We start from the raw sequence: 25075 nt of genomic DNA on the forward strand, positions 1-25075 counted from the left end.
GGATGCAAGAATCGTAAGAGAAACAAACATAGCTATCCAATATTATAAGCAAGGTCCGGGTTCAGGTCCCCGGGGCTCAACCACCTGCATCTAGAATGTGGTATTAGAGCATGTAACTACGAGTAATGTAGGAGACACGGAGGAATCTAATGGTTTCCAAGAGTCTCACCTGAAGATGAGAAACGTAGACAAAAAGTAAATAAAAAAAAATGAGAGAGACAGAGAGAGTAAAAAGCCATCTCATTTATCTCAAACATCGGGCCCTGGCAGTTTCAGCTATGTTCTAGTGTACGCTACTGCACGAAACGACCGAGTCACTTTATATCTCATTTCCACTGCATTCGTTATTAAATAATTGAAATTAAAAACCAATATTTCGAAAATGCAATAAGTAATCAAGAATACGGATACAGAAAGCAGAGACGAGAATAGAGAAGGAATTGGGGAAATTAACCGCTTACAACCGCTCCGAGAGCTATCAGTGGTTCATTCGGCCGCACCCTTCTCTTGGCTTGCGGCACGGGAAGAACTGCACTTTTTTTTAGCGGGAGGTTGGAGTCCGTTTTTTCTTTTATCGTTTACAAACTAAACCGTTTGCGCTTAGCTTGAAGGATTCTTCAATTCCTTAGCTTACGGTTGGCTTATGGTCAGAGTATCATTGGCTATCCAATTCGAGGAGTTAGGTTCAGTTGAGAGGTTGGGTGTAGGACAAGACTTAATCGGACCAAGTGTGGGAATTACCTATAGCAATCTTGTGACACACTCTGGATGTTTGTTGTATGCAGATAGTAGAATATGGAGATGATGCTTGACTTAGTAGGTGTTGGTTGGTAATCTACTGATTGCGGTTGGCAAATGCTTCGCTTGTTGGGTCTACCAGCTGTTGGTCATGACGGCGCTTGAAAGACCCCAAGATATTCAATGTTGGCTCTAACGTCTCTCAAGGCTCAGCAAGGCTTCCTTTGTTCTGAAATAGCATCATGTTGGTAAGATTGTTGCCAGTTATACCAACCATAGTTAGTTACTGGGCTAGTTTACTCGTTTGGTTGTCTCTTTACTCCTCCATTCAACAGCAAATTGCATTCCGCTACACAGCATATCTGTTAGTAAGTCATATATCATATGATTCTATCTACCTGTTACGCGTTGCCTTGCGTGCGTTGTCGTGCCTTGGCTTCACTGCATCTAATTGAGGCCCCCGTGCTGTAAATGCGGCCCCACTTGTCCATGGCATCGGCCTAGCGAGCGACCGGTCACCAAAACAACTCCAAACACCGCCCGATCTCTCCTCCATCTCCGTCTCCGCCTGCGCCCGCGCCTCCGCTCCGGCCATCCACCGGCTTCAAGCACCGCCCACCATGTCTCGCCGAGCCCCCAAGGGCGAGTACATCGAGACCGTAAGCTCCCTATACTATCGGGGATCAATCGATGCTAAAATTGTTATAGGACACAGGTAACAAGGTCGCTCGTAAAGCTGTCCTCGTCGGTACTCAAAACATCATGCTCGGCGGCAAGACCGTCATCCAACCTGAAGTCATGATCCGCGGTGATCTCGCTCGAACAGCCACATCGTCATCCTCTGGCACCTCGCCAGCGAACAACACAGCCGTCGCCATCGGCCGATACTGCTTCCTAGCTCGAGGTGTCCTGCTGCGTCCACCGGGCCGCATATACAAGGGTGCTTTTACATACATGCCCCTACGCATAGGAGACCACGTCTTTGTTGGCCAAGGGACGGTAGTGCAAGCCGCAGCTGTAGGAAACCACGTACAGATCGGAAAGGGGTGTACGATTGGAGAGTTTGCTATTTTAAAGGACTACGTCAAGGTGTTGGATGGAACGGTTGTGCCGCCGAGTATGGTCATTCCGAGCTTTTCTATCGTTGCGGGACAGCCGGCCAAGGTTATTGGGGAGATTCCGGAGGGAGGTTATGATGAGTTTGAATTGAGGGATATGTACAAGACGGTGGGGAATAATCCCCATCCTCCAGCGTCATGAGAGTATCGCGATAGGTCATGGGATCAGGTCGGTGTGCAAATGAGCAGAGAGGAGAGGAGAGGGGGCAATGAGGTTGATACAAACCAGGACCTGAAGGATGGGTCACCTCTGAAGACGAGATAATCTACAGCTCGCACCTGCGACTCTACATACTCGATGAGTCAACGGGAACTTATGGATCCAGGCAGGATTCATTTGTGAGGTTCAGTTGGGACAAAGGAACCTGTCCATTCTGTTGACTCTGATGGTCAAAACCAGGCTCCAAGAATCTGCCTGGACCTCTAGAGCATATAAACAAACAGGGCAATGTTCACGGGAGGATCAAGTTAGTTATTTAGATAAATGTCAATGATACCCTTTTATGTGTATTTCTTCCATTGTTGGCATTTCTCATCTCCTATTGTTTCCACGCCCTGGCTTCACTCTCGTCAAACGTCATCTGACCAACAATCAACAATAGAAAGCTCTATACCGTAACCACTACGATACAGTCTCAAGTTGATAATACCCCCATCGTCCATCTGCAGTGCCTGGCCTTCACTCTTCTGCCCTGTTTTTCTTATCCTCTCGCACATATACTCGCGCCGTTCTCCCTCCACCTCCCACCATCAATTCCATCCAGACACATATCTCAGCCAGATCCCATCACTCGCTAACAACAATATTTTACTCAGATCCACGACATCAACAGTCAGCAAGCATTAGCCATGTCTCCCCCAGAACTCCCCTCCAAGCTTGTCACCGTCCCCTGGTCCGAGGCTCTCAATGTCGAGGCCAACCCGCGCAGATCCGACTCATCTCCAGGCCCATTCTCTCTAACCATCCCTCACGCTATCATCCGAAACACCCATCTCTACAACCAGCTCCGATATGCTGAAGAGCTCGACAACCGATCCCTCAGGGATGTCATCAGTCCTCTCTGTGAAGAGATCGCGCACTATCAGAAGCAAGACAACAATGAGATGTACGGCCTCTCCAAGACCATCGTCATCAAGTATGGCGAGACTTCTCTCCGCGTCATCCGTCGCATGTGGGACCTCAACCTGGTCTACAACTCTCGCCCTGAGATCCCTGGCGACATTCCTCTTGTCTTCGCTCAGGGCACTTGGTCTGGTACTCTCCGCGACACGGTTCTGTACCGTATGCACGTCCGCCTTCTTCGCAATCAGCTCAACAATGCCCTCGCCGCTTAGTATGCCGAGGACTTCAAGATTGCGAACCACAACCAGTTCAAGAACGGCGCTTACGTCACCAACGTCCTTACTCAGGATCACCGCGACCAAGTCGAGCGCGCCACCAAAGAACGTGAGGTCCTGTCCGCCGTGTGGCAGGAAGTGACTGAGAGCTCTAAGCTCAAATTCTCTAGCTCTACATGCCTAGGCATGACAAAGGAGTCTGCACTAGAGCTCTGCCTCGAGACTGTCGAAACCTTCCACGAGACTCTTGATAGGGTCTCAGATGACAAGGAGTATGAGATTTATAACGGGGATACAGAAGAGGTTCATCACCATCAGGCCCGTCAGCTGTTGCATATTGCAGCCCGAGCTGCTGCCAACTGGGAACCTCGGCAGCCTGGATCTTCTGACAATATTCTTGCTCTGTACTGTGAAGACATGCTCCGACGCCGTAGGAACGAGATCCGCAAGCAGAACGCAGAACTGCGACAGCAGCTTGAGGCCATTCTTGGAGATACTCGTGGAGGACAGGTGGGGATGGGCAGCGATGGTGAGAGCGAATATGACAGTGACGATGAGTCTGAGGATTCTGAAGATTCTGATCTTCCTATGTTTGGCCACTACACCTAAGGATCACTCTTTCATGACTCCTTACAATTGGTGTCTCGTTTGCATTACACATCACCGAAGAATGATCCATTTCTTGACAAGGGATTAATATTGAAGTTCAACAAGGTACTTCCGCAAGGATTTGATAGCAGATGGCAAAGAACAGAGTATAGGTCTGGGATTGGGGCAGATCAGTGCAAATTGTACAGTTGCTACATCATGTAGATGGCAACACTGGCTAGCGAACCTCTCATGGGTTTCACGGTATGTTCCCAATAAAAGGCTTCGGTATATGTTATGTGTCAGGACCAACGAATAGTATAAAAAGAGTCTTCTCTCGGCAAGGTGTGATTGACGAAATATGCTGTGTTTAAGATACAGAGACTTGGGTATGTTTAGCATGATCCTAGGTGATTTTATTGACACTGACTTGGTCCGAAATCTTACTCCTCCCCACGGGCTGGCGGCCTACCTTGTGTAAAGTTCACCATCCTTACTAGGTGCGGTCCTTTAGCGCCTCTGATATCATGTCAAAGACGGCCAATGGAGCGGGACATTGTCTTTCAAGGAATATTTTTAAATCGTTAAAAATTGACACAACTCAGAGTTCTTTAATAGTAACAAGGGAGTTCTATTGGTATGTGACGCACACATGCTGCCACTATGTATTGTTGAGATCCGAGAACTAAGGAATTTGGTGATCATTAACATGAATATCGTGATATCCCCTTGACCTCTACCAAAAAGTCCCAAACCTCAGGATTTGTATGACCTGAACTTCATGACACTCAGGAACTTCTCATGATTTACTTGCTCAGTACTCGGACCAACATCGAATTCCGTCTTTACTCTGTAAGCCACATCCAATTCAGAAGACTATAGAGTTTTATCCAAGCCCAATCTAATCATAGAACAAAGCATCGACTTCCGACAATCCCATCTTTAAACTTCCCCTAGTCACCCACCCCCTCGAAGTCTTGCACCGGGCTGCTGCGGGGAAAGAAGGGTCACGAACCACCGATGCTCGGCCGGATGGGAACGGATAGACAAAGGTGTGAGCCATTCGGCACTAGAAATAGCGAATGCCGGGCAAAGGCCGTTGAGAAGCGATCAAGTGTGGGTGAGTGCAAATGCTCAGCCGAAGCTGCTCTGTTGGTACCAAGATTGAGAAACAGTACTGGATTGTCATCACTTTGATTGGAAAAGCAGTTGTATGTAGTAATAGGTTTCATGATTAAGTATTCTAATCAGTGACTCTATCAAGAAGCCCGTTCTAGGCGATGAACCCGAGGCAATTCCTCGGGGTCCATGTGCTCTCGACTGTCTAATAGACCGGGGGTATAGTCCGAACAACTCCAAAACGCAAGGCATTGATGTAATGTAATGAAATGCATCATGCCGAAATAAGCAAAATCCTCTTTTTGTGTATAACTTTTGAACAACCTTCTAAACGCCAGTAAAATGCTGCAAGTGACATCTACTCCTCTTTTTTAAATATCGCGCGCCCGTCTTTTATGCCGTGTCGTCGTTAAATAGTGTAGCGGTGAGTAGTGGAGATTGGTGTCGTGTGCGACCCTTGGAGATAAGGTGTTGCGGGTCGGAGATAAGGCGTGATTCATACGTGATGGTCAACTCATAGAATCTGGCGCGCCTTCTCCTCAGCGAAAGCCTTGCGACTCATCATCAGAACGCGCTCGAAGCCCTCACGGCCCTTGACAGCGTTCTCGCGGAAGCGGGACACCATGGTGTCCTCGATGCTGTTCTTGATTCGCTGCCAGCCACCGCAAAGAGCAGTGATGTTGGCGTTCTGGATGAACTGTGTTTGGTGGTCGCCGAGAGGCTTGTAGACTACTTCCTCCTGAACGTTTACGAGGTTGCTCCACGTCAAGTTCTGGCTAACCATCGTCACGGTCTTGTTGATGGGGTCGACGTAGCTAGCCTCATACATGAAGCTCTCGTCGCCAGTACCGCCGATGATGGCCTTGATCCAATCGGGCACAGTTTGCTTGCAGGTGATCAGACGCTCGGTGCGAAGGATACCGGTCGCGGGGTCGACTTCGCGGGAGAGGGTGTCGACGGCAATGACATGCTCAGACTTGTTGTTCCAGGGGCCGTACTTTGTCCAGTTTGCTGTGGACACCTCGTCCCAGGAGTAGTTGTATGTGACCTTGTTGCTGAAGACCTTCATTTTGATGGATGAAGGCTCGTTGATGTTTGTCGGAGGTTGTTGTGGAAGAGAGAAGTTGCTCGCGTGGGAGTCAGAAACTTTTTTTTCTTCAGGTGTAGAAGCTAAAAGCTTATCAAAGAAAGAGGAGACTCGTTCGTGTGAAGAGTCAAAAAATCAAAGATGTAAAAGAAAGTAGACGCCTTTCTTATTATATCAGTCGCAGAAAACGAAGATATACAAGATGCTCCAGTGGCGATGGAGAGCAACGGAAGTGAGGGTAAAGATGAGCGCTGGACGGAGATGGATGGCAATGGATGGCGATGCGGCCTTTTTAATTGGGGACACCGCCCTGACTCCTCCTTCCACAGGCCTCTAAGAAAAAATTATTCCATGTGAAGGAGGGTACTCGCTATCGCCGGCCATCGGCTCTGGGCCCGAGCACATCCGCGTTCAGCGACTAAGCCCGATATGACACAGAACTAACTCTACAGGGCAAAGCCTCTCGATCGCGATAAAGCCTCGGGATATTGAGAGTCTGTGATTGGCTCGGTCTGCAGGAGGTCGGAGCTCGATTTCTGGTCTCGTGCATTGCTGGGCGAGCGACTCTAGCGACTGTGCCACAGAGTGGCGAGTGCGTCAATGATGGGGAAAAACCGGAGAACGATGAAGCTAAGCGTTGGTGATCCAACGTCAAGCATTGGTCAACTTGTCGCTGTGCGGCTCGATATGGGGAAGGGATTAACGCGGGTGAGAAGATCAAATTTCAAGGGTCTTGGTCCGTGGAATGTACAAGAATCGATACAGAAACTCAAGATACATAGCATCAGTCATTTTCTGTGGTATATGTATGTACGTGTTCCAAGATTAGATACCAGATCGATCGATCATCTTGCAGCCGTCAGAATGGGCAGTTGATTGCATTGGGGGGTCATAGCTACGCAATTTATACCCACGTAGCAATGCATAACCTGCCAGGTTCTTGCATACACAATGTTGCTGGATATTCAGGCTATTGGCCGCTGTAATGCTTCATCATTCATGCCATGAACCAATCTACAAGTCTTCATACAGAGTTGGCTATGCCATATATTCCTAACGTAAATCATATTTTGTGCTTATTTACATAGTCAAACTTGTTCGCGTCGAAAGAGGAGAGTCATTTTTCAGAGTCCATCTCGCAATTCGCTCCATGACATAGTAGAAGATCCGTCTAGTAGTCATCTCCACGGCTGATGACCTCCTTCACGGTGGGTCGAATCAGGATGGTCTAGGATCTGTTAGTCACTATCACCAGCTACACATCAATGAATCACTTACATGCTCAAACTGAGCAGTGTACGAGCCCTTCTTGTCACACAAGGGCGGGTACGCTTCGACGATACCAGCGTTGACCAGATTGTTGAGCTGTAAACTGTTAGCAATAGTTCTTTTTCTTGTTGGCATCAATACATACTCCAAGCAGATACTTGTCCTGGCCAAGGCGGTCCAGATACCGACGGCAGAACGGCAGAGTGCCAAAGTTCTTGTTGATCACGTTGAGCAGCGACTTGGCCGAGCTCAAGCGGAGATCAACGTGCTGCGAGTCTCCTCGCTTAGCATAGTGCGACGTCTCCATATCGTCGCGGACGTATCCGTTACCAGTGCTTCCAAAGGTCTCAATGGCAAAGACATCGCCTTCCTCCATCTTGGTCTGATCGTTACTCTTGACGATGGGCACGGCCTTGGTTCCGTGGATGCTGTAGGGCAGAATGTTGTGGCCTGTGAGGTTGCGGATACTCTTGACGGGGTAAGTGGTTCCGTCGATCTCAACCTCGAAGCTCTCCATGGTCTCCTGGATGACACCACCAATTTCACCGACGCGGGCATCAATACCGGCCTCGCGAATACCGGCGTTAGTGGCCTCCTGGACGGCCTTGAGAAGGTTGTCGTACTTGTTGTCGAAAGACATAGTAAAGGCAGAGTCGACAATACGGCCGTTGACGTGGACACCGAAATCGACCTTCATGACGTCCTCTTGCTGGAGAACCATCTTGTTACCGGCATTGGGAGTGTAATGCGCAGCGCAATGGTTGAGACTAAGACCACAAGGGAAACCCATGCCAGCCTTGATGCTGTCACCCTCCTCTAGTCCAGCGTGTCCAGTAAGAGCACGAACACCATCCTCAATTCCCTCAGCGATCTGAGTCAAGGTCTGTCCGGGCTTGACATTCTTCTGAGTCCACTGTCGAACCTGGCGATGGATCTCAGCGGCCTCGCGATAGTCGGCTAAGAAGTCGCTATTCAAGTTATCGAGATGGCGCTTCTCCTCATCGGTAGTTCGGTAGTTGTTCTCGTCCTTGTATTCAACCTCCTCTCCATGAGGGTAGGACTTGTTAGGGAACAACTGGCTGACCTGGACTCGAGGAGGGTCGCTCTGGCTGGTGGGGTTCTTCTTCTTCTTCTTGGGCTTTCTCTTCTTCTTCTTTTTGGCGGCTCCCTCAGCGGGAGCAGTGCCGTTGGCTTCGTCTTCGGAATCATCTTCGCCGTGGTCGTCTCCGGCAGCGTCGGTCTTTGATTGTGTGTTTGCGCCGGGCTTCTGGGAGCCATCGGCCACTGCGGGGCAGCAGTGTCAGTCTTCTTTGGTCCAGACGTTTTCACATGATAGTTCACCGCTGAGTAGACCGTATACGTAGGAACTTACCGTTGAGCTCCTTGAGAGCTTCAGTGGGGACTTGAGCTGCCATCTTGGCTAACTGCGCATGAGTGAGAGCTGCAAAAAAAAAGAGAGAATTTGGTGGGAGGGTTGGATGAGTGGGAAGATGTCACACCCCACCAAGAATTTGACTTCTATTGACAGAAATGCTTGGACAGTCTTTGGTCTCGATAGGGATAAGCATTTCTGTCTGGTCTAGTCCCCGCTGACAGATTTTTGACATGACGAAAGTGGATTGGACAACCATGCCAATGATACGCGAGGCGGTTAATCGTCAGAGAACGACTGAGGCCTTGAATATGGATTGGATCACAATTGCTGCTGTTGATGTTTATAAATAGAGCTCGAGCTGTCGTAATCGGCAACTACTTACAGCCCATGCCTTCACCAAACATCAAACACTTACTAAATCTTGTGACAACCTATTGGATATAAATGATGTTTGATGGATGATCTATGTCACTCCATGGCTTGGTTTCACAGCTGCCCTGCCCTATGCTGTGACGTTTGCCATGCCCGGCTGTCAAGTGTGTTGTGGTGAATTCAGAAGCACTTCTGTTCCTGTGACAAGACGCCGATCTTTTCTCACGCCGCGACCCTGCAGTACCCAATATATACTAAGTGACCTTTAGGACCACTAACAAGTTGTTCTTCAATATAATTACTCAGAATGGACGTATTTTTCATGCCTTCAGCCACTACAAAATGGCGGGTTCACGACATCTCTAGGGTATCCAATCCCCTGGCAGTTCGATGTATGACCTCACAAGCAGCCAAAAAAATCAAGCTAAAACTTACCCTGCCGCTGAAATTCAGGGCATCGTCAGCCAAACAAGGGTAGCCACCAGGTCATAAGTCAGTTTGCCGCTTCATGGATAGGAAACCCGACCCGACCTAAAACGCCACGTCTCCCCCCTTTTCCCAGAACCAGGAATCTCGTGATAACTTCATACAACCTCCCTCTTCACGAATCTAAGCCACTGCCATTCCGTTTACGCTTACGACGCAACGAAACTCCTTCTCCACTGCGGCCGGTCCCTTATAAGCTGGAGACTGTTCTGTTAGCGGCGCCACTTACGGGCCGTTTGCATGCCCCTCTACAATTGGGTTCTCTCGTTTAATTAAGCTCAACTTCTACTGCAACTTTGGTCTTTCAGGACTCGCGATATCTTTTAGATTCTGAAGATCTCCTGGACCAACATGACAGACAATCATACAGAGGCTAACGCCTCAACAACCACGAAATCTCCCATTGAGCGCAAGCCCGTGGGAGGCATCCCTCCTGAGAGTCCCTCCGTCGAACGAGCCCCGACTCTTCCTCCACGACCAGCGCAAGACTCTGACGAGAAGACCTCTGAAGCTCCAAAATGCGATACTTCCTCTGTACCTAAAAAGGCTGGTTCTACAAGAAGCAAATCTCCTCCGACACCGATCAAGGTCGACAAAACGCAACCCGAAGACTTTGAAGGCGAACTTGCGACCAACAACGACCTACCCTCCGCCGAAACCCTCAAGAAGATCGAAAACTACATCGTCCTCGACAGACATGGAAAATCACACCCCTTTAAGACCCTTTACACTGGTAGCAACGTTGCACGACGCGTGCTCATCATCTTTGTTAGGCATTTCTTCTGTGGCGTATGTCGTGACCCCTTCGTCTCGTGGTCGTTTCAAGTTACTGATATTGTCTTTCTAGAACTGCCAAGAGTTTCTGCGCTCTTTATCCGATGCTATTACTCCCGAAGCTCTCTTGCGTCTACCAGTGAGCACATTCATTGCGGTTATTGGGTGTGGTGATCCTGCGCTCATCGATATGTATGTCAATGAGACAGGATGTCGCTTTCCCGTGTATACCGACCCGACGAGGTCCCTCTTCGACGCTCTTGGCATGTCAAAGACGCTGCAACTAGGCACCAAGCCAGCCTACATGCGCCGAAGCATGATGCACAGCATTGTAGGCAGCATAGTTCAAGGCGTGAAGCAAATTCCAACCGGAAACGTTCTCAAGATGGGCGACCAGCGTCAAGTCGGCGGCGAGTTCCTCTTCGAACCGCGAGACATTCTCACGCCCGTCTCAACACCACGAGACGAAAAGGCGAAGCCTATTAGCGCATTCGAAGAAGCAGAAGAACGAGGCCCAGACCACGATGGAAACGAGGAGAAGAGAGTCACATGGTGTCATCGCATGAAGACGACGCGCGACCACGCTGAGATTCCTGAGCTCATCGAAGTGCTGGGTCTAGACCAGACCGCTACCGCTGGACGGGATGTGAGCCGTGGTTCAATCACTTCAGCACGCAAGGGCAAAGGGCATAGCATGGCGCAAGAGATTCGCAAGCTAAGCGCGGAACGATCTAGGACATCGAACGAAACATGATGCGCCTGCCAACTGAGTGGGCTATTGGATTTGAGTGAATTTGAGCATTGCTGGTTCTTAATACAGCGTTGGAGTAGGTTTTGGTTATATTGGCATAACTTGCATTTTGGAAATACTACGATGATATGGCTAGAGAGATTTAGAAGAGATATCCTTTGACACTGGTCGATAGAATGGAATGCACAAAGTATTTATTATTTCTCTTTTCAGGTCTTCTATTCATGGACCCAGCTTCCATCTTCTCGACTTTGGATCACCTCGTCTACTTTGAGCCTAAAGTCAATGATCTCTTTACCATTAACTAGATCATTCTCCATGGCCCTTCTATCCCCTTCTTCAAGATCCTTCACAATCCCTGCTCTTACATGCCTCTCCCTAAGCCGCCTCCGCGCAACCTCAAAGTCCACTTCAACGAACCAAACCTCATCCAGAAGCTTCGCCGCATCTCGCCAGATATCTTGATCTAGCGCAAGGTAGTTACCCTCAAGTACAACGACACGATGCTCCGGCTTGACGACAATATCGTCGTCTCGGGGATCCTTCAGCGCATGATCAAAAGATGGCGCAAGAATTGGCTCTGATGGAACTGGTCTCTTGGAGAGTGCTTGGACAAGGGAGAGGAACTTGGGCGCATCGAAGGTAAAGGCTGCACCGCGGCGGAAGTGGGCTGTATCAGGGTCTGGCATGGCCGAGAGAGCGGCGCGGGTGAGATGGAAGCCGTCCATGGGAACGAATGTTGCTGGAGGAGGAGAGGAGGGATCTGAAGAGGAGGCGCGAGCATTGATTCGATCGGTGATGATTTGTGAGAAGGTTGTTTTGCCTGAATAGTTGTGAGTGTCGAGGCTTGAGGCTGACTGGGTTTACTGACCTGAGCCGGGGATACCAGCAACGCCGATCACTGAGAATGTTAGCCAGATGATCCAATTGTTCCGGTGAGAAGTATGTCGATATAGAGAAGCGTGACGTCTCTGCTCATGAGAGCTCTATTGAGAAGATGAGTGCTGAAGGGTACTCACATAATCTCTTGTCCTTTGGCGTTTCCTCATACTTCTTCCACGCCTTCTCGACAAGCCTTCCAACCTGTGTCTCCATATTTACGAACTATGTTGTAAAATGAGAATGAAATGGGTTGAAGAAGTGATCAAGAGCTTGAATGTCGTTGGAATATGCCCCGCGTCGAGACGTTGCCCCACGTCGTTACATCACAGCTACCCACCCCTGTAAGTCTAAGGATTGATAACTGAAGTACTTCACAATCAAGTGTAACTGATCTCATATTTATTCATCATTACTCGGACCAAACTGGCGCCATGTCTGTGAACTCAGGTGAGGCAACAAAACTTAATGCATTGAATTATAAATAATAAAAGGATTTAGGCAAATTGGCCTAGATTTAGAGGCCCCTTCAATAGTTTGAGCTTAACACTGAGCTTTCCTTGCTCATCGGGGACCAGGTATACATTCATCTTCTTTACAAGATGAGAATCATGCCAGATGCGCAGTATGAGGCCTAATACTCCATGTTGACCTTCGTATCAGCCCGGAACTTAAATTTGAAACTACCTGTACAGAGATCCAATCGACAACAGTCAAGTAATCAATGTCCTTTCCATCCAACCATTACCCATCATATCCAAGTGGGTCCTGTCTATCGTCGACCCAAAAACTCAGTCTTTGCTCTCCTCCCTTCATCCTCATTCACAGCCAAAACTAAACTACAAAATGGATGAAGAAGATCCCCTCGCCAACTTCGCCTTCGCAGATGTATCTGCAGACGAAGCCGATGAAGCAGAGGCGACAAAGTCCCGCCGCACAGGACAGTCAGAAGAAGCTTGGCGAGTAGTCCAGAAGCAGTACAAGGCAAAGGTTGAGAACGGCGATGTAAGTGAACCTTGGCGTTAATAGGGATACCCAGCACTGACTTGGACAAGATTTATCAGAAAGTTAAGCTCCCACTTGGCCCTGACGCCACCAAGATGGACATTCAAGAGGTTATCCATGCCGTTGAAGAACATTACTTCTTTCACCGTTATAGAGAAGCTGAGCAACTAGCTGGTGAGGCCTTGAAGGATGGCCAAGGACTCGACCGTGACTCCAGACAGTTGCTGGAAGCATATAGAGACAGATGCCATGAGAAACACGAACAATTCTAAACATATTCACACAACCAGCAACCGAAAGGATCCAGACAGTTTGCTTCATTATGCTGGATACGCTGGGACTATCTCAATTTCTACAAACATGCCTTAGTCGCTGCCATTGCCTGTTGATAGGCCGATCTCCAAAATTACCCTTGAAAGCACTTGTTGAAGAACCTCCATTGCAGCCAAGCCCCAACTACCAGGCCCAAAAGAGAGATCCTCTACACCAAATTAAGTCACCAGCCTTCCTCAAGCTTTCTGTTCTCGTACATGGCGGCATCAGTCTCAGTACTTGATCGGGCCAGTGAAGTTGCCTTGGTATGCCGCTGGTTTCTTGGCGAAACGTGAAGCACCCAAGCCCTTCGGCATACCGAGCACAGGGCGGTTGGTTGAATCCTCCACCTGCTTCGAATTCTCATCCTGTTTGATGGTTGCGCTACCAAGGCCCTTAGCATTGCCATTGACAGGGGTTTCGATTGCATTGGTATCTGCGAGGCCCGAAGCAAACTCATGGGTGACCGGCTTGCAAACTATGTTGAGCAAGGAACGAATGATGCCCAAGAGACCCTCTCGCACTTGCTTGCTACGCTCATGCAGGGAACCGTGGCTGAGAGCCTGTTCAAGGATTTCATATTCGATCCCATTCATACTCTCACCGGAGTGGTTCCCCAGGGCAGTGGCCTGCTCCAGAGCCTGGTTTAACAACTGACTCAGCTGTAAGGTTTCATGGTCCAGGCTGGGAATGTTGTTGTTAGCTGGTGTTCCCCAATCGTCGTCCACCATGATAAGGGGCTCTTGATCCGCGGTGGGCACCTGTTGAGATGTACCGTTGAAGACAGGGATCAAAGTGTCGGACGCTGTGCTCGCAATGGGGCTGGCAGCCATCAAGAAGTCGCCGTCCTCCTCCTCCTTGCTTTCCTCGACCTGAGACTTGTCCATGTCTTGTTGCTTTTGCTGATCCAGCAGAGCTTTCTGAAGCCTGACTAACTGGATCTTAAAACCTTGCGCGTCGCTAACTGTAGCAAACCGAAGCCTCTCAGAGAAGGGCCTGGTTTTCACTTTGATAGTACAAAAGACGCCGTCAAGGATAGGTTGCTCGATTTCAAGAGCATTGTGGATTCGAAGGCCCTTAGAGTCGTTTCGAATCTCCAGAATGCCGTCATTCTCGGCAAGGATTTTGACGGCGACATGTGTGACGATACTAAGTGCCTCGGCCTTCCCTGGAACAAGGTGACACTGGTTTTTGTACAAGATGTGCTCCGACGCAATAAGATCCTGGTCGTCCTCATCCTGCTTTTCCGTAACTAAAAGCGTACAAGAGGTGCCGTTTACCGAAGCAGCATCAGCAGCGGTAGAGTTGCCACCATTGACAGCAGTAGGCGAAGTCTCTTGACGAGTTGGTCGAGAAGCTGTCTCTGTAGGTCCCGGGCCCCATTTCGCTGTGGCCATATTAATATCATGCTGTTCAATAATCTTGGAGACACAGGACTTCTAACCGAGTGTCGTGGGTTTGAACTGAACACGAGTTCCTCGAGACTGATATGAGGAGGGCGCTCCGCTGGAAGCAGGGACAGCTGGAACATCTCTATCGAAGGAGTTAGAAGATCTCAGTGGTGTAGGCAGAAAGTCTTACTCGTGGACTATGATATCGGGAAGTCTCTCTCTTTTCTGACCTTTTGCCCAAGGTCGTGAATCTTCGAGCTCAAGGCCTTCCATACTTTGGGACTCTGCATCGTTGATCTTGGCACCCCATTTTTTCTTGAGATCAACCTTTGTAGAGACCGAAAAGTGGCTGGTTCCATTCTTTAGGCCCGGGGAGTAACTTGGGCGATCTGGTCTCACTTGATGGCCCAGTGGAAGTTCTTCCTGACGAAGGCGAGAGAGGTCGGCCTACCAGAATTCGTCAGTTATAGCGATGCCGTATGTAATTGAGAAGATGATAACACCATGCAACAGCAGAGAAAGCAAAGCGAACCCCATGATGTGAAGGGAACGAGGAAAGAAATAAGGAAGTCTTACCATTGTGGCCCTCTTGACGGCTTCTAGGTCAATATAGTTGCCCATTCTGATGAATGCGAGCAGAACGAGTTGAAATATATGATAGAAGGGTGAAGAAGAGCGTATATTTATTTCCCCGTAGCGCTTGATGCAATGATAGACTGTGATGGGCGTGCGAAAGAAATAACAGGTGTTGATGGATAGTGTTGTGGAGGAAAAGGTGAAAGGCAAAGACTCTATTCGAGTCAAGAGAGGAGGGAGGATTTATTGTGAAGCTCCAAGGGAAGAGAAGGGAATGTGAAAGAAGAAAAGCCGTAGTCTCGCTCCTTCTCTCCGCTGTGGTGCGATGCCGGGGCAACCACGAAGAGGAAGAGGCAAGATGCAGGTACCCGAAGAACTTTTCGTCTAATAGAAGACAAGATGCAAGGAAGGTAAGACAGAAGGGAAATAGAAGAAAGAAGACCAATGTCAAACACTCTTTGACAAGAAAAGAGCTAGGTATTTCTTGATCTTGCGGAAAATTGTTGGAGGAAGGAAGGAGGAAAACCGAGAAGTGGGTGCGGGTGCAATTTATACCTTAGGTAGGCACGGAAGTGTGGCTAGGCCATGAGTCTCTGCAGCAGCAGAGAAAAGCAGAAGAGCCCAGAGAAACCACAGAGTGAACTGGCCTAAGCTTTTAGAAGCTAAGGGGTCGTTAATACTGAATAGAGGGGTGTGAGTCCTCGTTTTAGGGGAGGCCATCTACTACGTATGCCTGAGGTGGAGGTGCTTGCTTGCCCACTGGCTGTCATATGTACCCAGGTGATGCTCATTTCATGTGGCTTGGCCAAGCTGCTTCTCCTATCCATTCCCGCATCTGCCTCCCAGATTCCTGGCCCGGTATATGCATGATCCATCTTTGTTCTCCTCTCACTCGTCCACTGATTACACCCCATCAGATGCACCGACCCTTAAAGATCGTCCTGACGGGAAGCTGCAGCTCGCTTCCTTAATTTTATCTACCAAGCAGGGATACATCAAAGAATATGTTACAGCTGCACGTTGTGATAGGCCAACTAGACATAAGATATCGACAAATGTTGAGCATTAACTTTAAGCAACAGTACAAACTACATATGGTCAAGACTGATGACGCACTATTACAGATCAAGGATTGAGCTCTCCCAAATCATACCGCATTTCATGGCATCCAAAAGCACCGTTGCCGACGTTCAAGAAGCGAAATACTTCTCCCAGAATCCCTCGAGAGTCATCAACTGAGCATCGCCCGACTGTCCCTTAGCCTCAGCCGCCTTCGCCTTCAGCTCAGTAGCAGGGATCATGTCGTTAGGTACCCCATAGTACAAGCCGCCAGAGTACTGACAGAAACCGAACATGTACTTGACAGTCTCAAAGGATTGATCGCCATAAGTCTCCATCGTCTTCCAGTCCTCGATGGGCACGAACCGAGCCTTCTTTCCTGTCACTGACAAGCCATTAGCTGAGAGAACTCAGTAGTTAGAACCAAATGGCGCTCACATTTTTCGAACTCGGAAACAAGCTTCTCAGTTGTCTCGCTGGCGCTGATACCTTGCACAAGACGCCCGTTGTGCTTCTTGGGATCGAGAAAGATGCCATGAACAAGATCACCATAATCATCTCCGATCGAAATGAAGGGAATCTCTTCATTGCCGCCCCAACGTGGAACACGTAAGGTGAGGTAACTCTCTTCATCAGTGGTAAAAGGGAAACCACCCAGAGCTGGGGCAAATTCTTCCACGAGATGATTCTCCAAGTACCAGCCTGGGCTGACAACGTTGACAGTCTCAAACCCCCGACTCTTTGCATATTCCCCAACAGCATGCTTCACTGCATCGAATCAGTACAGAGAATTGAAGTGGAAGAGAAAAGAACATACTGTCGAAAGCCTTGTTGGGAACCGCCCCTCCAGTGGTTTCAGAGGCAGAGGCCATACCGCTGTACACAAAATGACGGACCCCGGCCTCAGCGGCCGCATCCACGAGACTCTTACCGATATCAAGTTCGGTTGGTCCATCTTCTTGGTTCATTGACTGCAACTGTATCAGAGGAGAATCAAAATACTTACTTTGCTAACTTACAGGATCATCCGAGTTTGTGTTGGCAAAAACTCCCCAACTGCCCCTGAAAGCTTCAATCACCTCTCCCTTGACCAGACCATCAGCCTTGACGACCTCAACGCCATGCTCAGCGAGAGACTTGGCCTTTTCGGACTCAGGATTGCGAGTGATTCCTCGGATCCTGAAGGATTGAGACTTATTCTGAAGCAAGGACTGCACCACACTACCGCCCTGAGAGCCAGTGGCACCAAAAACAGTAATGAGCTTGGGAGAAGACATTATTTTGATTTAATAGCTGGAAGAAGGGTATGTTCAAGATATTGCTTCTTGTAATTAAGTGTTTATGATTTGGATGCTGATGATGAGACCTTTTTCGTTTTCACAGATACGACCACGTCTTATATATCTGAACGATGCCCTTAACATCACAATCCAACTCCGCAGTCCACGATGCCATTGTCGTCACAATTTTGCGAATAAGTGATCTCGGGGTACGCGGCCACCGTAAGAGTCGGGGGTTGAAGATATTGATTACGCCGATTGTCCATTTTCAGCAGCTGGGACAGCAAATTGACCAACCAGAGGACAGCAGGTTGGAATTGGAGTTTCTCATCATTTGTCTTGGCACTACTTTGCGGCTGTGGCTTGCAAGACACCCACTTTGTACGGTGGTGGTATGAAGTGGATGTGATTATTAATTCCGCCCTCAACACTTCCACAAGAGATTCTTGCGGAGGAGCGGACTTGCACAGATGGACTGGAGAATGATCTGATGTTTATTATCTAATGAACACTGAGTGAGATACTGACGACTGAGCATCCCATGGTAATGTCTGAATGACTTCTGCTGTTCTCAATTGCTGACCACCCTTTCTCACACCTCAGACATGATTATTCTACTGAAGATACTCATTTCTGGACAGCCTCAACTCTTAGATCACATTACTGAATCTGCCGTCCATCAACAGCAGCGCCTAATGTTCTGCTCCAACACTGACTGGTCTGGTGGTCTAGTGGTATGATTCTCGCTTAGGGAAAACCCTACAGCATAGCTTGCGAGAGGTCCCGGGTTCAATCCCCGGCCAGACCCTTTCTTTTGCACTGTTATCAGTAAATGACATCTTAATATTTCTTTTTGTATCAGGACTCTTCTTGATGATGACTGTTGCACAACTGCCAATGTCAATATGACGGAGTGGTTTGTCATAGTGTCAATTTGTCTTGAACACGTGTGTCAGTAACGATGTTGATTGTGTTGATATTCCGAATTGCAGAGGCCAGGGGAGGGAGGTAAGTAAACTTGAGACCTTGACTCTAAGTGATAAACGAACTTGGATACGAATTATGCACTAGAGTTGAGTAGATCACCTCGTGAAAAAGTCATTAGATGCTCGAGTGTTCAATCTGTAGGTATACTGGACGGCCTACCACGAAGTAACGAGCAAGAGAATGAATACTGTGTCTACTACCCTGACGAAACACTAGCTCTTGATTAGACACGCGGCAACGTAATAGAGATACAATATTCATTAGTTTGATCCTCTACACCTATCAATAACATCTAGCCCACGATGAGGCCCTAGATACATCTTTCCCTGGCCCAACTCCGCCGCCGAAAAGGAACACTGAGCCTAATGAAATGACAACTACTAAGAAGAGAACACAAAACAAAACAACATATGACGGCCGTCAAAGCCTTCATCCTATCTCTGACGTGAATTATCGGGAAGTTCCCATCGCTGAACACTCTCATGAGGTGTGTACGCATTCGCTGAGTTGGTGTAGCCCGGGAGCTCAGGAGGCCTTGCTTCACCAGACATTTCCACACGCGCATCACGACCATACATCTCCAAATCTGGCCTCCATCCTTCGCCCGACATCTCATGTTGTCCTGCGACTTGGATCGGCGGACTGGGTATCATGTTGGGAAAGGGATGAACTTCACGCCCAGAAAGTTCACGTTGAACGCCAATACCAGATAGCTCGTTAGTCTTGGATAGAGAAGAAACAGAAGAGATTGTTGAAGCTCCGACGGGCTTTCTTGGCAGAGTGTCCCTCCTCTCAGGCGTTGAAGGGGAGACAGAGGCCACGACAGCAGGACCGCCGCCAGTTGTAACTTCGCTGAGAGGTTGAGTATTATGGGGGTATTGTGTCTTTTGTTGTCTTCTTCGTCTGATGAACCACCAAGCAAACAAACCAGCGGCGATAATTACCACTGGTACAGCGACGCCAACACCAATCTTGACAATAGAGGTGCCATCATCCTCGTTCTTGGATGATGCCGGGGACCCATCCGAGCTGACCCAGTAAGTGGATGTTGCTTCGACGATTACTAGTGGCCAGAATGTTAGCAGAAGCTCTAGATAGGGCATGCACAGGAATAGTACCTGAAGCAGCAGCAAAGGCACCATCACCACGAGCAGCAGGAACTTACCCTGCGTCCTGGAAGCACCATCCTCTGCCGTTTGTGTGACAATGGTCATGTGCGTTGAAGTCGCGTCACCGCCTGAGTTGGCGGTTCGACTGGGCTTCGCATCACTGTCACCACTGTTCTCTGCAGTAGGCTCATTCGTCGGTTCCTCTGTAGCTTCAGCAGGGTTGTACCACTCAGTAGCACCAGGCTGTGTGAAGCCTGCACCCATACAGTACGAAGCGTAGTAGGATTGCATGGAAGTCAAGTCTCGAGAGCGATCACCAGCTGAGCACAAGGAGGTGGCACACTTGGACATGAAGCCATCAGCCTTGTTGGCAGATGCAGCGGCGGTAGCGCAGTAGCAGTTGTTGTCATAGGGGTCATCACACCCCATCGCCCTGCCCATATCGGACAGAACGGTGTAGTAGAGACACTTGCTGATGCATGTGTGGCCAACATTGTCGAGATTGGCACTGATGGTCACGCTTTCAAAGTCTGCTGAGAGGACGAGGGGGAGAGAAAGGAGAAGGACTGAGAGAAGTCGAGACATAATTGCTGGTGATGCTCCAACTGGAGATGGTGGGAGAACATGTAAGTGGAAACAATGGGACCCGAACTGGCTAACAGAACGAAACTGCTCACACAACTGACAGCAGGACATCAACTCTATAAGAGACCACCACAGCCATGACTAGAACCCCCATATAGCGGCATATCTTTACACCGTATCTCATCTATTCTCGTCCCTGCTTGCCCTCGGGAACTGGCCTAGCTAATTTGAGGAGATCTACATCGAAGCCATACACGCCAATGCATGCCCGTTTATGTTCATGCCAGGGGCGAAATGTTTCTATTGGTTCTTCTGAAAAGATAATGCTCTGATAGGCCCAGAGACTGCACGAGCTGAATAGGGTTGGCGGGTATATGTGAAGTCACGATGGAAGATGAAACCGCCATGTCTGCAAGGTGCCTCGGTGAGTGGGAGAATATTTGAGTGGCATTTAGAGCCAGCAGTGGAACTCAGACAGGACGCAAGGGGTACATGTGAGAAGACATAGTAAGTAGGTCTTCCAGTGAAGAACTTTCTGTCATTGATCGTTGAAATGCTGGTGTTGAAGATGTCGACTCTTGAAGAGAAAACTCGAGAGAGCGGAATTGGACAAACAACTTGCAAGCCTGCTGAGAAGCCATTGGCTAACACGGTGACAACGTCCATATCTAGTGCGGAAGAGGTTATCTTGGCACAAGGATCAGGTATGCTGGAAGTTCAGCCGCAGTCAACAAGGGACGGACCGAAACCGCATTGTATTGGTTGGCGATAGGGTCTCTGAGACCTCTCGTGACCAAGGCACCCTGGCTAATTCAAGCGTTTTCCACGGCTTGCATTAGTTTATTGCCTCGCTGATCAGTTATTCGGTATGGGATATTCGTATATGGGACGGGCATTAGTCGCCTCGACGTTGAGAGGAGGGCGCTTCGGCATTCAATAATACGCCGTTGCCAGTACTTGGCTAGGCCGCCTGGCGAAGATATAAATATTGCAATATTTTGGGAAACTCATACAATTGCGGTGTACTCTATTATAGTGCTACGTAATAAGTTTCACTTTTAAGTAGTCATTCTTCATATCTGAGTTGTTATACTCGTGCCTAGGTCTTGTTCGCTGGAGACATGACAATGGATTGAGAATTAAGCTTAAACTTCCCCGCACCAGCTACCGTTAGATAGAACTCTTCCTGCCGGTCCAAGATAATCAATGTGATATATTTCTTCTCGACATTAGGTGCCTTTTCTAGCCTCACTCGAATCTCTTTGAATCAGTCTGCGTAATTTAGAATGCATCTCTCGGATCGGGAAGCTGCCCATGCTATCCGGGCCATACTCGAGCCCCTCGGCCGAACAAGCCTCAGCATCGTATACGCAGCGAAGGGCAACTCCAAGTCTGCTTCGAAGGCAGCTGGTTTTTGGTCAGACGGCTAAGTGTACGACCGCGCCGCATTTACTGAAGATACGAGCAACTTACTGAAGCGCGAAGCTACCATATAGGAAGCTCTCGGCTCACATCCATACATCCTCAAATGTATTGGTGTCGAATTGATGCCTGATGGAGAAGAAGCTTGAGCGTTGTGTCTTGAGAGGGCGCCACATGGTAACTTACGAGAATTCATTGGGAAGAACGAACCTCAAGACCGGCTCGTCGCTTGCAGATAGCCGTTGACTTCATGGAGGCTTTGAAGTACGTTTATGATCGAGGGGTCATTTGGGCGACGTCTCACCTCGAAATGTTCTTGTCTTCGATGATCTTCACGCCAAGCTCTGCGATTTTGCTGGTTCGATTCTGAAGGGCAAGTTCCCCGAGGTTCTCTTTACGTGTGAGCCCCGTTGTTGGGTGCCAGGACCAGAAGGCGACTCTACTACTCGAAGTATACTCGAAAAGGAGCTCTGTGCGCTTGGTACTGCAATTTGCGAGATTACAGAATGGACTGTCTCTTATGGGCCAATAGAGATAGACGAACTCCAGCAGAAACTTATGGATGGAGAGTATCCTTACGTTGATGATAGTAACCATGTCAAGCATGTTATCCAGAAGTTATGGCATTTTGAGTATAGTTCTGCACAAGAGGTGGTGGAAGCTCCAAGGACAGCTCTGATCGATACATAAGGCGGAGTTTAAGTGTAATGCCAATAAATAAAGCCCGTCTCCAAGGACTGCTAAAGCCTGGTCACGCGATTCTCCGACATGAAGTTGATGGCTGTAACGAGGTGCCCAAGCATACCTGGGTTATCTATCACCAGGTTCATGCTCTAAGACAGGCGTAGCCAGGAGAGTGCTGGCTCACTCTGTTGTGTATACGGAGGAGGAGAGCTTGACCTTTCGACAAGTTCTCAGAGTTGCACCAAAGTCCATATGTACTGAGGAGACCCAAAAGGACAGTACACAATTTAATGGTACAGAGTATAGGTACTTGTATGCATTCCGCTTCTTGTGCATCAAACAGAAGCGGTGCCCAGAGCAGCCAATTTTAGGGCTGATGGCCGACGAAAGTGCCGAGCTTACGGAAAATGCTAATCTTGGGTCATGATTAAGCCCTTACGCTGTCTAATTATTATTTAACTGTCTCCCGTTCCTGTATCGTAGCTCTTATATTGACGGGCTGTCAAAGCGGTCGTGGGAGGAGACAAAAGGTTTGTCCCGTTGGATTAAGCTCTTTTGAGTTAGGTAGGTCGTCTCCACCGGCAGCGGGTCATTTTTCAGCTACACTGCAAGTATTGTAAGAAACAGTCATGTGCTGTATCTGCCAAGATCCAACGGAATGGAGCACACAGTCCAACAGTTCGGAGAGAAAGCCAAATGGGAATATGAGAAGATGATGGCAAATCCGAAAATACGTGTGAATTCGTAACGATCTGAATCCGAGGTCTTGGCAAATGGGAACGGGGGTTCTCATTGAATTGACAGGTCGTGGCGCAGTCAATTATTGTGAGACTGCGGCATTTCTAAACCTGACTGATGAACCAGCCAAGAGCCAAGGAACATTCAAACTGTGGCGATTCATGTACCGTTGGAGATATTTTTGGATTTCTGCTGATCAGGTACTGGCTGCATCAGCAACAGCGACAGCACAGCACAGAACAGAACAGTGGAGGGACGGGACCCAGATGTGATTACTTCCATCTAGGGCTGCATGCGACTGTCTGTAAGCAGGTTAACGCTGCTCGGGCGAGAGAGAGAGAGGATGATGGAGGCTTGGGCTAGTCAGCGTTGGCGATTGGTTTAGTCTCCTAGTCTCCTGGAACTCAACGGCAAGATGCGATGATTGTGTCGCACGAGAGAGCCTTGTGGGTGCAGCTGAAAGGCACATTCTCTCTGAAGGCTTGAAAGGCGCGAGGTTAGGCCTGGCTGGATCTTTCTGGGCTGGATATTTGGCGGAGGCGCGGCTTGGGACTAGGCTGCGAGAGGAATTGGAGGATGGATCTAAGCTGCGGCTGGGCTGACAGAAAGTAATCGGGCTGAGGTGTGATGAGACAGACAAGCTATTGTGCAGTAGCTTGCTAGTAGCTGCTAAGCTTCAGCTGCAGGACAGGACTCAAGTTAGGTCAGCCTCTTTGTATAACCACTTGACCTGCCTCTCGTCGATATTTGATTCTCATTTCTCTTTTGCACTTCATCATTTCCTCCAGGACTGGACAGACAAGACCCCCTGCCACCTGCAACGTCCTATCCCCGCTGGCGGTTCAAGCCGAGCCCCCCCCCCCAAACCAACGTCACTCGCTCATTCATACCCTTATCCGTCACTGGGTCAGTGGAGGATCATCCTTTACTATCCCACTCGGGCAGAGTGTGAAACACAGAGACCGTTGCTCTCGAGCACGCCAAGTTGGACCCTCCAACTCCTCGGTCCTTGGATTTAAACGGAGTAAACGGATCTGCCAAGACAAGGACAAGGGTTTTTGCCATTCATTCGCAGAAGGGGACGCGCATATCGAGCAGCCGAGCCACAGACCAGACGCAACTGTTAGCCACCTGCAGACTCTCGCTCTCTCTCGCTCCCCTCGCATCTTGAGTTGGAGGTTTAGCTAGCGCCTGTTCGATCCCTGTCATCTGCTTCTGCGGCTGCAGTCAGACATTGACACTGGACTGACATTGGTTTTCGTCAGCTTTGAAACCGACCAAAATCTTTTTTTCTTGTGCAACCATCTCTTTTTTCTTGTCCTCTCCTCTTTGTCTACCTACTGTGCATTCGTTTCACATCATCATTCGTTGGCGCATTTATAACCGCTTCTCCTGCGTCTGTGCATCGTCGCATAACGTCACTCAGGCCTCACAAACACTGGACTTATCGCCCGCCCGCGGTTCCTTGGTCTCTAGACTAGACTCTCAGAGAGTGGGAACCGAAACCCGGGGCAACCACCAGCGCAACAGCAACAGCATCAACCATAAACCGTCTTTTGCGCAACTGTAACCGCGCTCAAAATAAGACCCAACCAAATACATACATACCTCAGATCTTTGTGTGTATAGCGCCTCTTGTGCGCATAAACAACCGCAATCATGTCGTATAATCGCCTAGGCAAGTACAACCACCTTATCCCTCCCCATTAGCTTTCTTTGATCATCGTCATCTGCCCCTTTCTCTCCCTCAATATGAGACAGTCGAGACATACCCCTCCCTCTTAAACACCCCTGGCTACCTTAGAATTGCATTGCATTACATTGCGACTCGGCATCTGTTCGCCTCTTTGCTCTTGATACTCGGCAAGGTTCAAACCTGCAAAAAGTGGCTATAATCTCATCATCATCACCTGCTACAAACTTTCGTTGTGGTGATAAGCTTTATTGCTGTTGCGTCTCTTTGCGCATCACCGAGGCCCCATTCGCAAGTCTATTCACCTGCGCCCACTCACAATCCCTTTCACTCCAGTTGC

The 25075-nt window shown here is 48.9% G+C and overlaps 11 protein-coding genes and 1 non-coding gene across 12 annotated transcripts; 6 read left to right on the forward strand and 6 right to left on the reverse strand.

Annotated features, from left to right (window-relative positions):
- Nucleotides 1–1358: 1358 nt before the first annotated feature.
- On the forward strand, nt 1359–1998 carry FPRO_07688 (putative dynactin Arp1 p25 subunit RO12; the record flags this gene model as incomplete). The annotated part of the gene is made up of 2 exons (XM_031234228.1): nt 1359–1397; nt 1447–1998. 2 exons carry the CDS (start codon nt 1359–1361, stop codon nt 1996–1998), a joined length of 591 nt encoding a protein of 196 aa, XP_031083986.1.
- Nucleotides 1999–2705: 707 nt separating this feature from the next.
- On the forward strand, nt 2706–3803 carry FPRO_07687 (uncharacterized protein; the record flags this gene model as incomplete). The annotated part of the gene is made up of 2 exons (XM_031234229.1): nt 2706–3146; nt 3192–3803. 2 exons carry the CDS (start codon nt 2706–2708, stop codon nt 3801–3803), a joined length of 1053 nt encoding a protein of 350 aa, XP_031083987.1.
- Nucleotides 3804–5415: 1612 nt separating this feature from the next.
- FPRO_07686 (putative protein involved in intramitochondrial protein sorting) lies at nt 5416–5970 on the reverse strand (the record flags this gene model as incomplete). Its single annotated transcript, XM_031234230.1, has 1 exon — nt 5416–5970. The coding sequence occupies one exon, from the start codon at nt 5968–5970 to the stop codon at nt 5416–5418; it is 555 nt and encodes a 184-aa protein (XP_031083988.1).
- A 1189-nt stretch (nt 5971–7159) lies between these two features.
- FPRO_07685 (putative methionyl aminopeptidase) lies at nt 7160–8672 on the reverse strand (the record flags this gene model as incomplete). Its single annotated transcript, XM_031234231.1, has 4 exons — nt 7160–7216; nt 7267–7353; nt 7403–8541; nt 8630–8672. 4 exons carry the CDS (start codon nt 8670–8672, stop codon nt 7160–7162), a joined length of 1326 nt encoding a protein of 441 aa, XP_031083989.1.
- Nucleotides 8673–9841: 1169 nt separating this feature from the next.
- FPRO_07684 (uncharacterized protein) lies at nt 9842–11018 on the forward strand (the record flags this gene model as incomplete). Its single annotated transcript, XM_031234232.1, has 2 exons — nt 9842–10279; nt 10338–11018. The coding sequence occupies 2 exons, from the start codon at nt 9842–9844 to the stop codon at nt 11016–11018; spliced, it is 1119 nt and encodes a 372-aa protein (XP_031083990.1).
- A 215-nt stretch (nt 11019–11233) lies between these two features.
- Nucleotides 11234–12110, reverse strand: FPRO_07683 (putative panthothenate kinase/uridine kinase-related protein; the record flags this gene model as incomplete). Its single annotated transcript, XM_031234233.1, has 3 exons — nt 11234–11838; nt 11887–11916; nt 12035–12110. 3 exons carry the CDS (start codon nt 12108–12110, stop codon nt 11234–11236), a joined length of 711 nt encoding a protein of 236 aa, XP_031083991.1.
- A 630-nt stretch (nt 12111–12740) lies between these two features.
- On the forward strand, nt 12741–13171 carry FPRO_07682 (uncharacterized protein; the record flags this gene model as incomplete). Its single annotated transcript, XM_031234234.1, has 2 exons — nt 12741–12899; nt 12950–13171. The coding sequence occupies 2 exons, from the start codon at nt 12741–12743 to the stop codon at nt 13169–13171; spliced, it is 381 nt and encodes a 126-aa protein (XP_031083992.1).
- Nucleotides 13172–13444: 273 nt separating this feature from the next.
- On the reverse strand, nt 13445–15223 carry FPRO_07681 (uncharacterized protein; the record flags this gene model as incomplete). Its single annotated transcript, XM_031234235.1, has 4 exons — nt 13445–14598; nt 14656–14744; nt 14793–15049; nt 15179–15223. 4 exons carry the CDS (start codon nt 15221–15223, stop codon nt 13445–13447), a joined length of 1545 nt encoding a protein of 514 aa, XP_031083993.1.
- A 1145-nt stretch (nt 15224–16368) lies between these two features.
- Nucleotides 16369–17514, reverse strand: FPRO_07680 (uncharacterized protein; the record flags this gene model as incomplete). Its single annotated transcript, XM_031234236.1, has 4 exons — nt 16369–16622; nt 16676–17005; nt 17055–17208; nt 17257–17514. The coding sequence occupies 4 exons, from the start codon at nt 17512–17514 to the stop codon at nt 16369–16371; spliced, it is 996 nt and encodes a 331-aa protein (XP_031083994.1).
- Nucleotides 17515–18234: 720 nt separating this feature from the next.
- tRNA lies at nt 18235–18325 on the forward strand. The gene is given in 2 exon segments: nt 18235–18270; nt 18290–18325. It is a non-coding gene; the product is annotated as a tRNA-Pro (tRNA).
- A 613-nt stretch (nt 18326–18938) lies between these two features.
- On the reverse strand, nt 18939–20198 carry FPRO_07679 (uncharacterized protein; the record flags this gene model as incomplete). The annotated part of the gene is made up of 2 exons (XM_031234237.1): nt 18939–19567; nt 19670–20198. The coding sequence occupies 2 exons, from the start codon at nt 20196–20198 to the stop codon at nt 18939–18941; spliced, it is 1158 nt and encodes a 385-aa protein (XP_031083995.1).
- Nucleotides 20199–21484: 1286 nt separating this feature from the next.
- Nucleotides 21485–22310, forward strand: FPRO_07678 (uncharacterized protein; the record flags this gene model as incomplete). The annotated part of the gene is made up of 2 exons (XM_031234239.1): nt 21485–21615; nt 21902–22310. The coding sequence occupies 2 exons, from the start codon at nt 21485–21487 to the stop codon at nt 22308–22310; spliced, it is 540 nt and encodes a 179-aa protein (XP_031083996.1).
- Between the last annotated feature and the right edge of the window lie 2765 nt (nt 22311–25075).

Source organism: Fusarium proliferatum (genome assembly GCF_900067095.1).
Source record: "Fusarium proliferatum ET1 genome assembly, contig: FPRO_scaffold007, whole genome shotgun sequence".
NCBI lineage: Eukaryota > Fungi > Ascomycota > Sordariomycetes > Hypocreales > Nectriaceae > Fusarium > Fusarium proliferatum.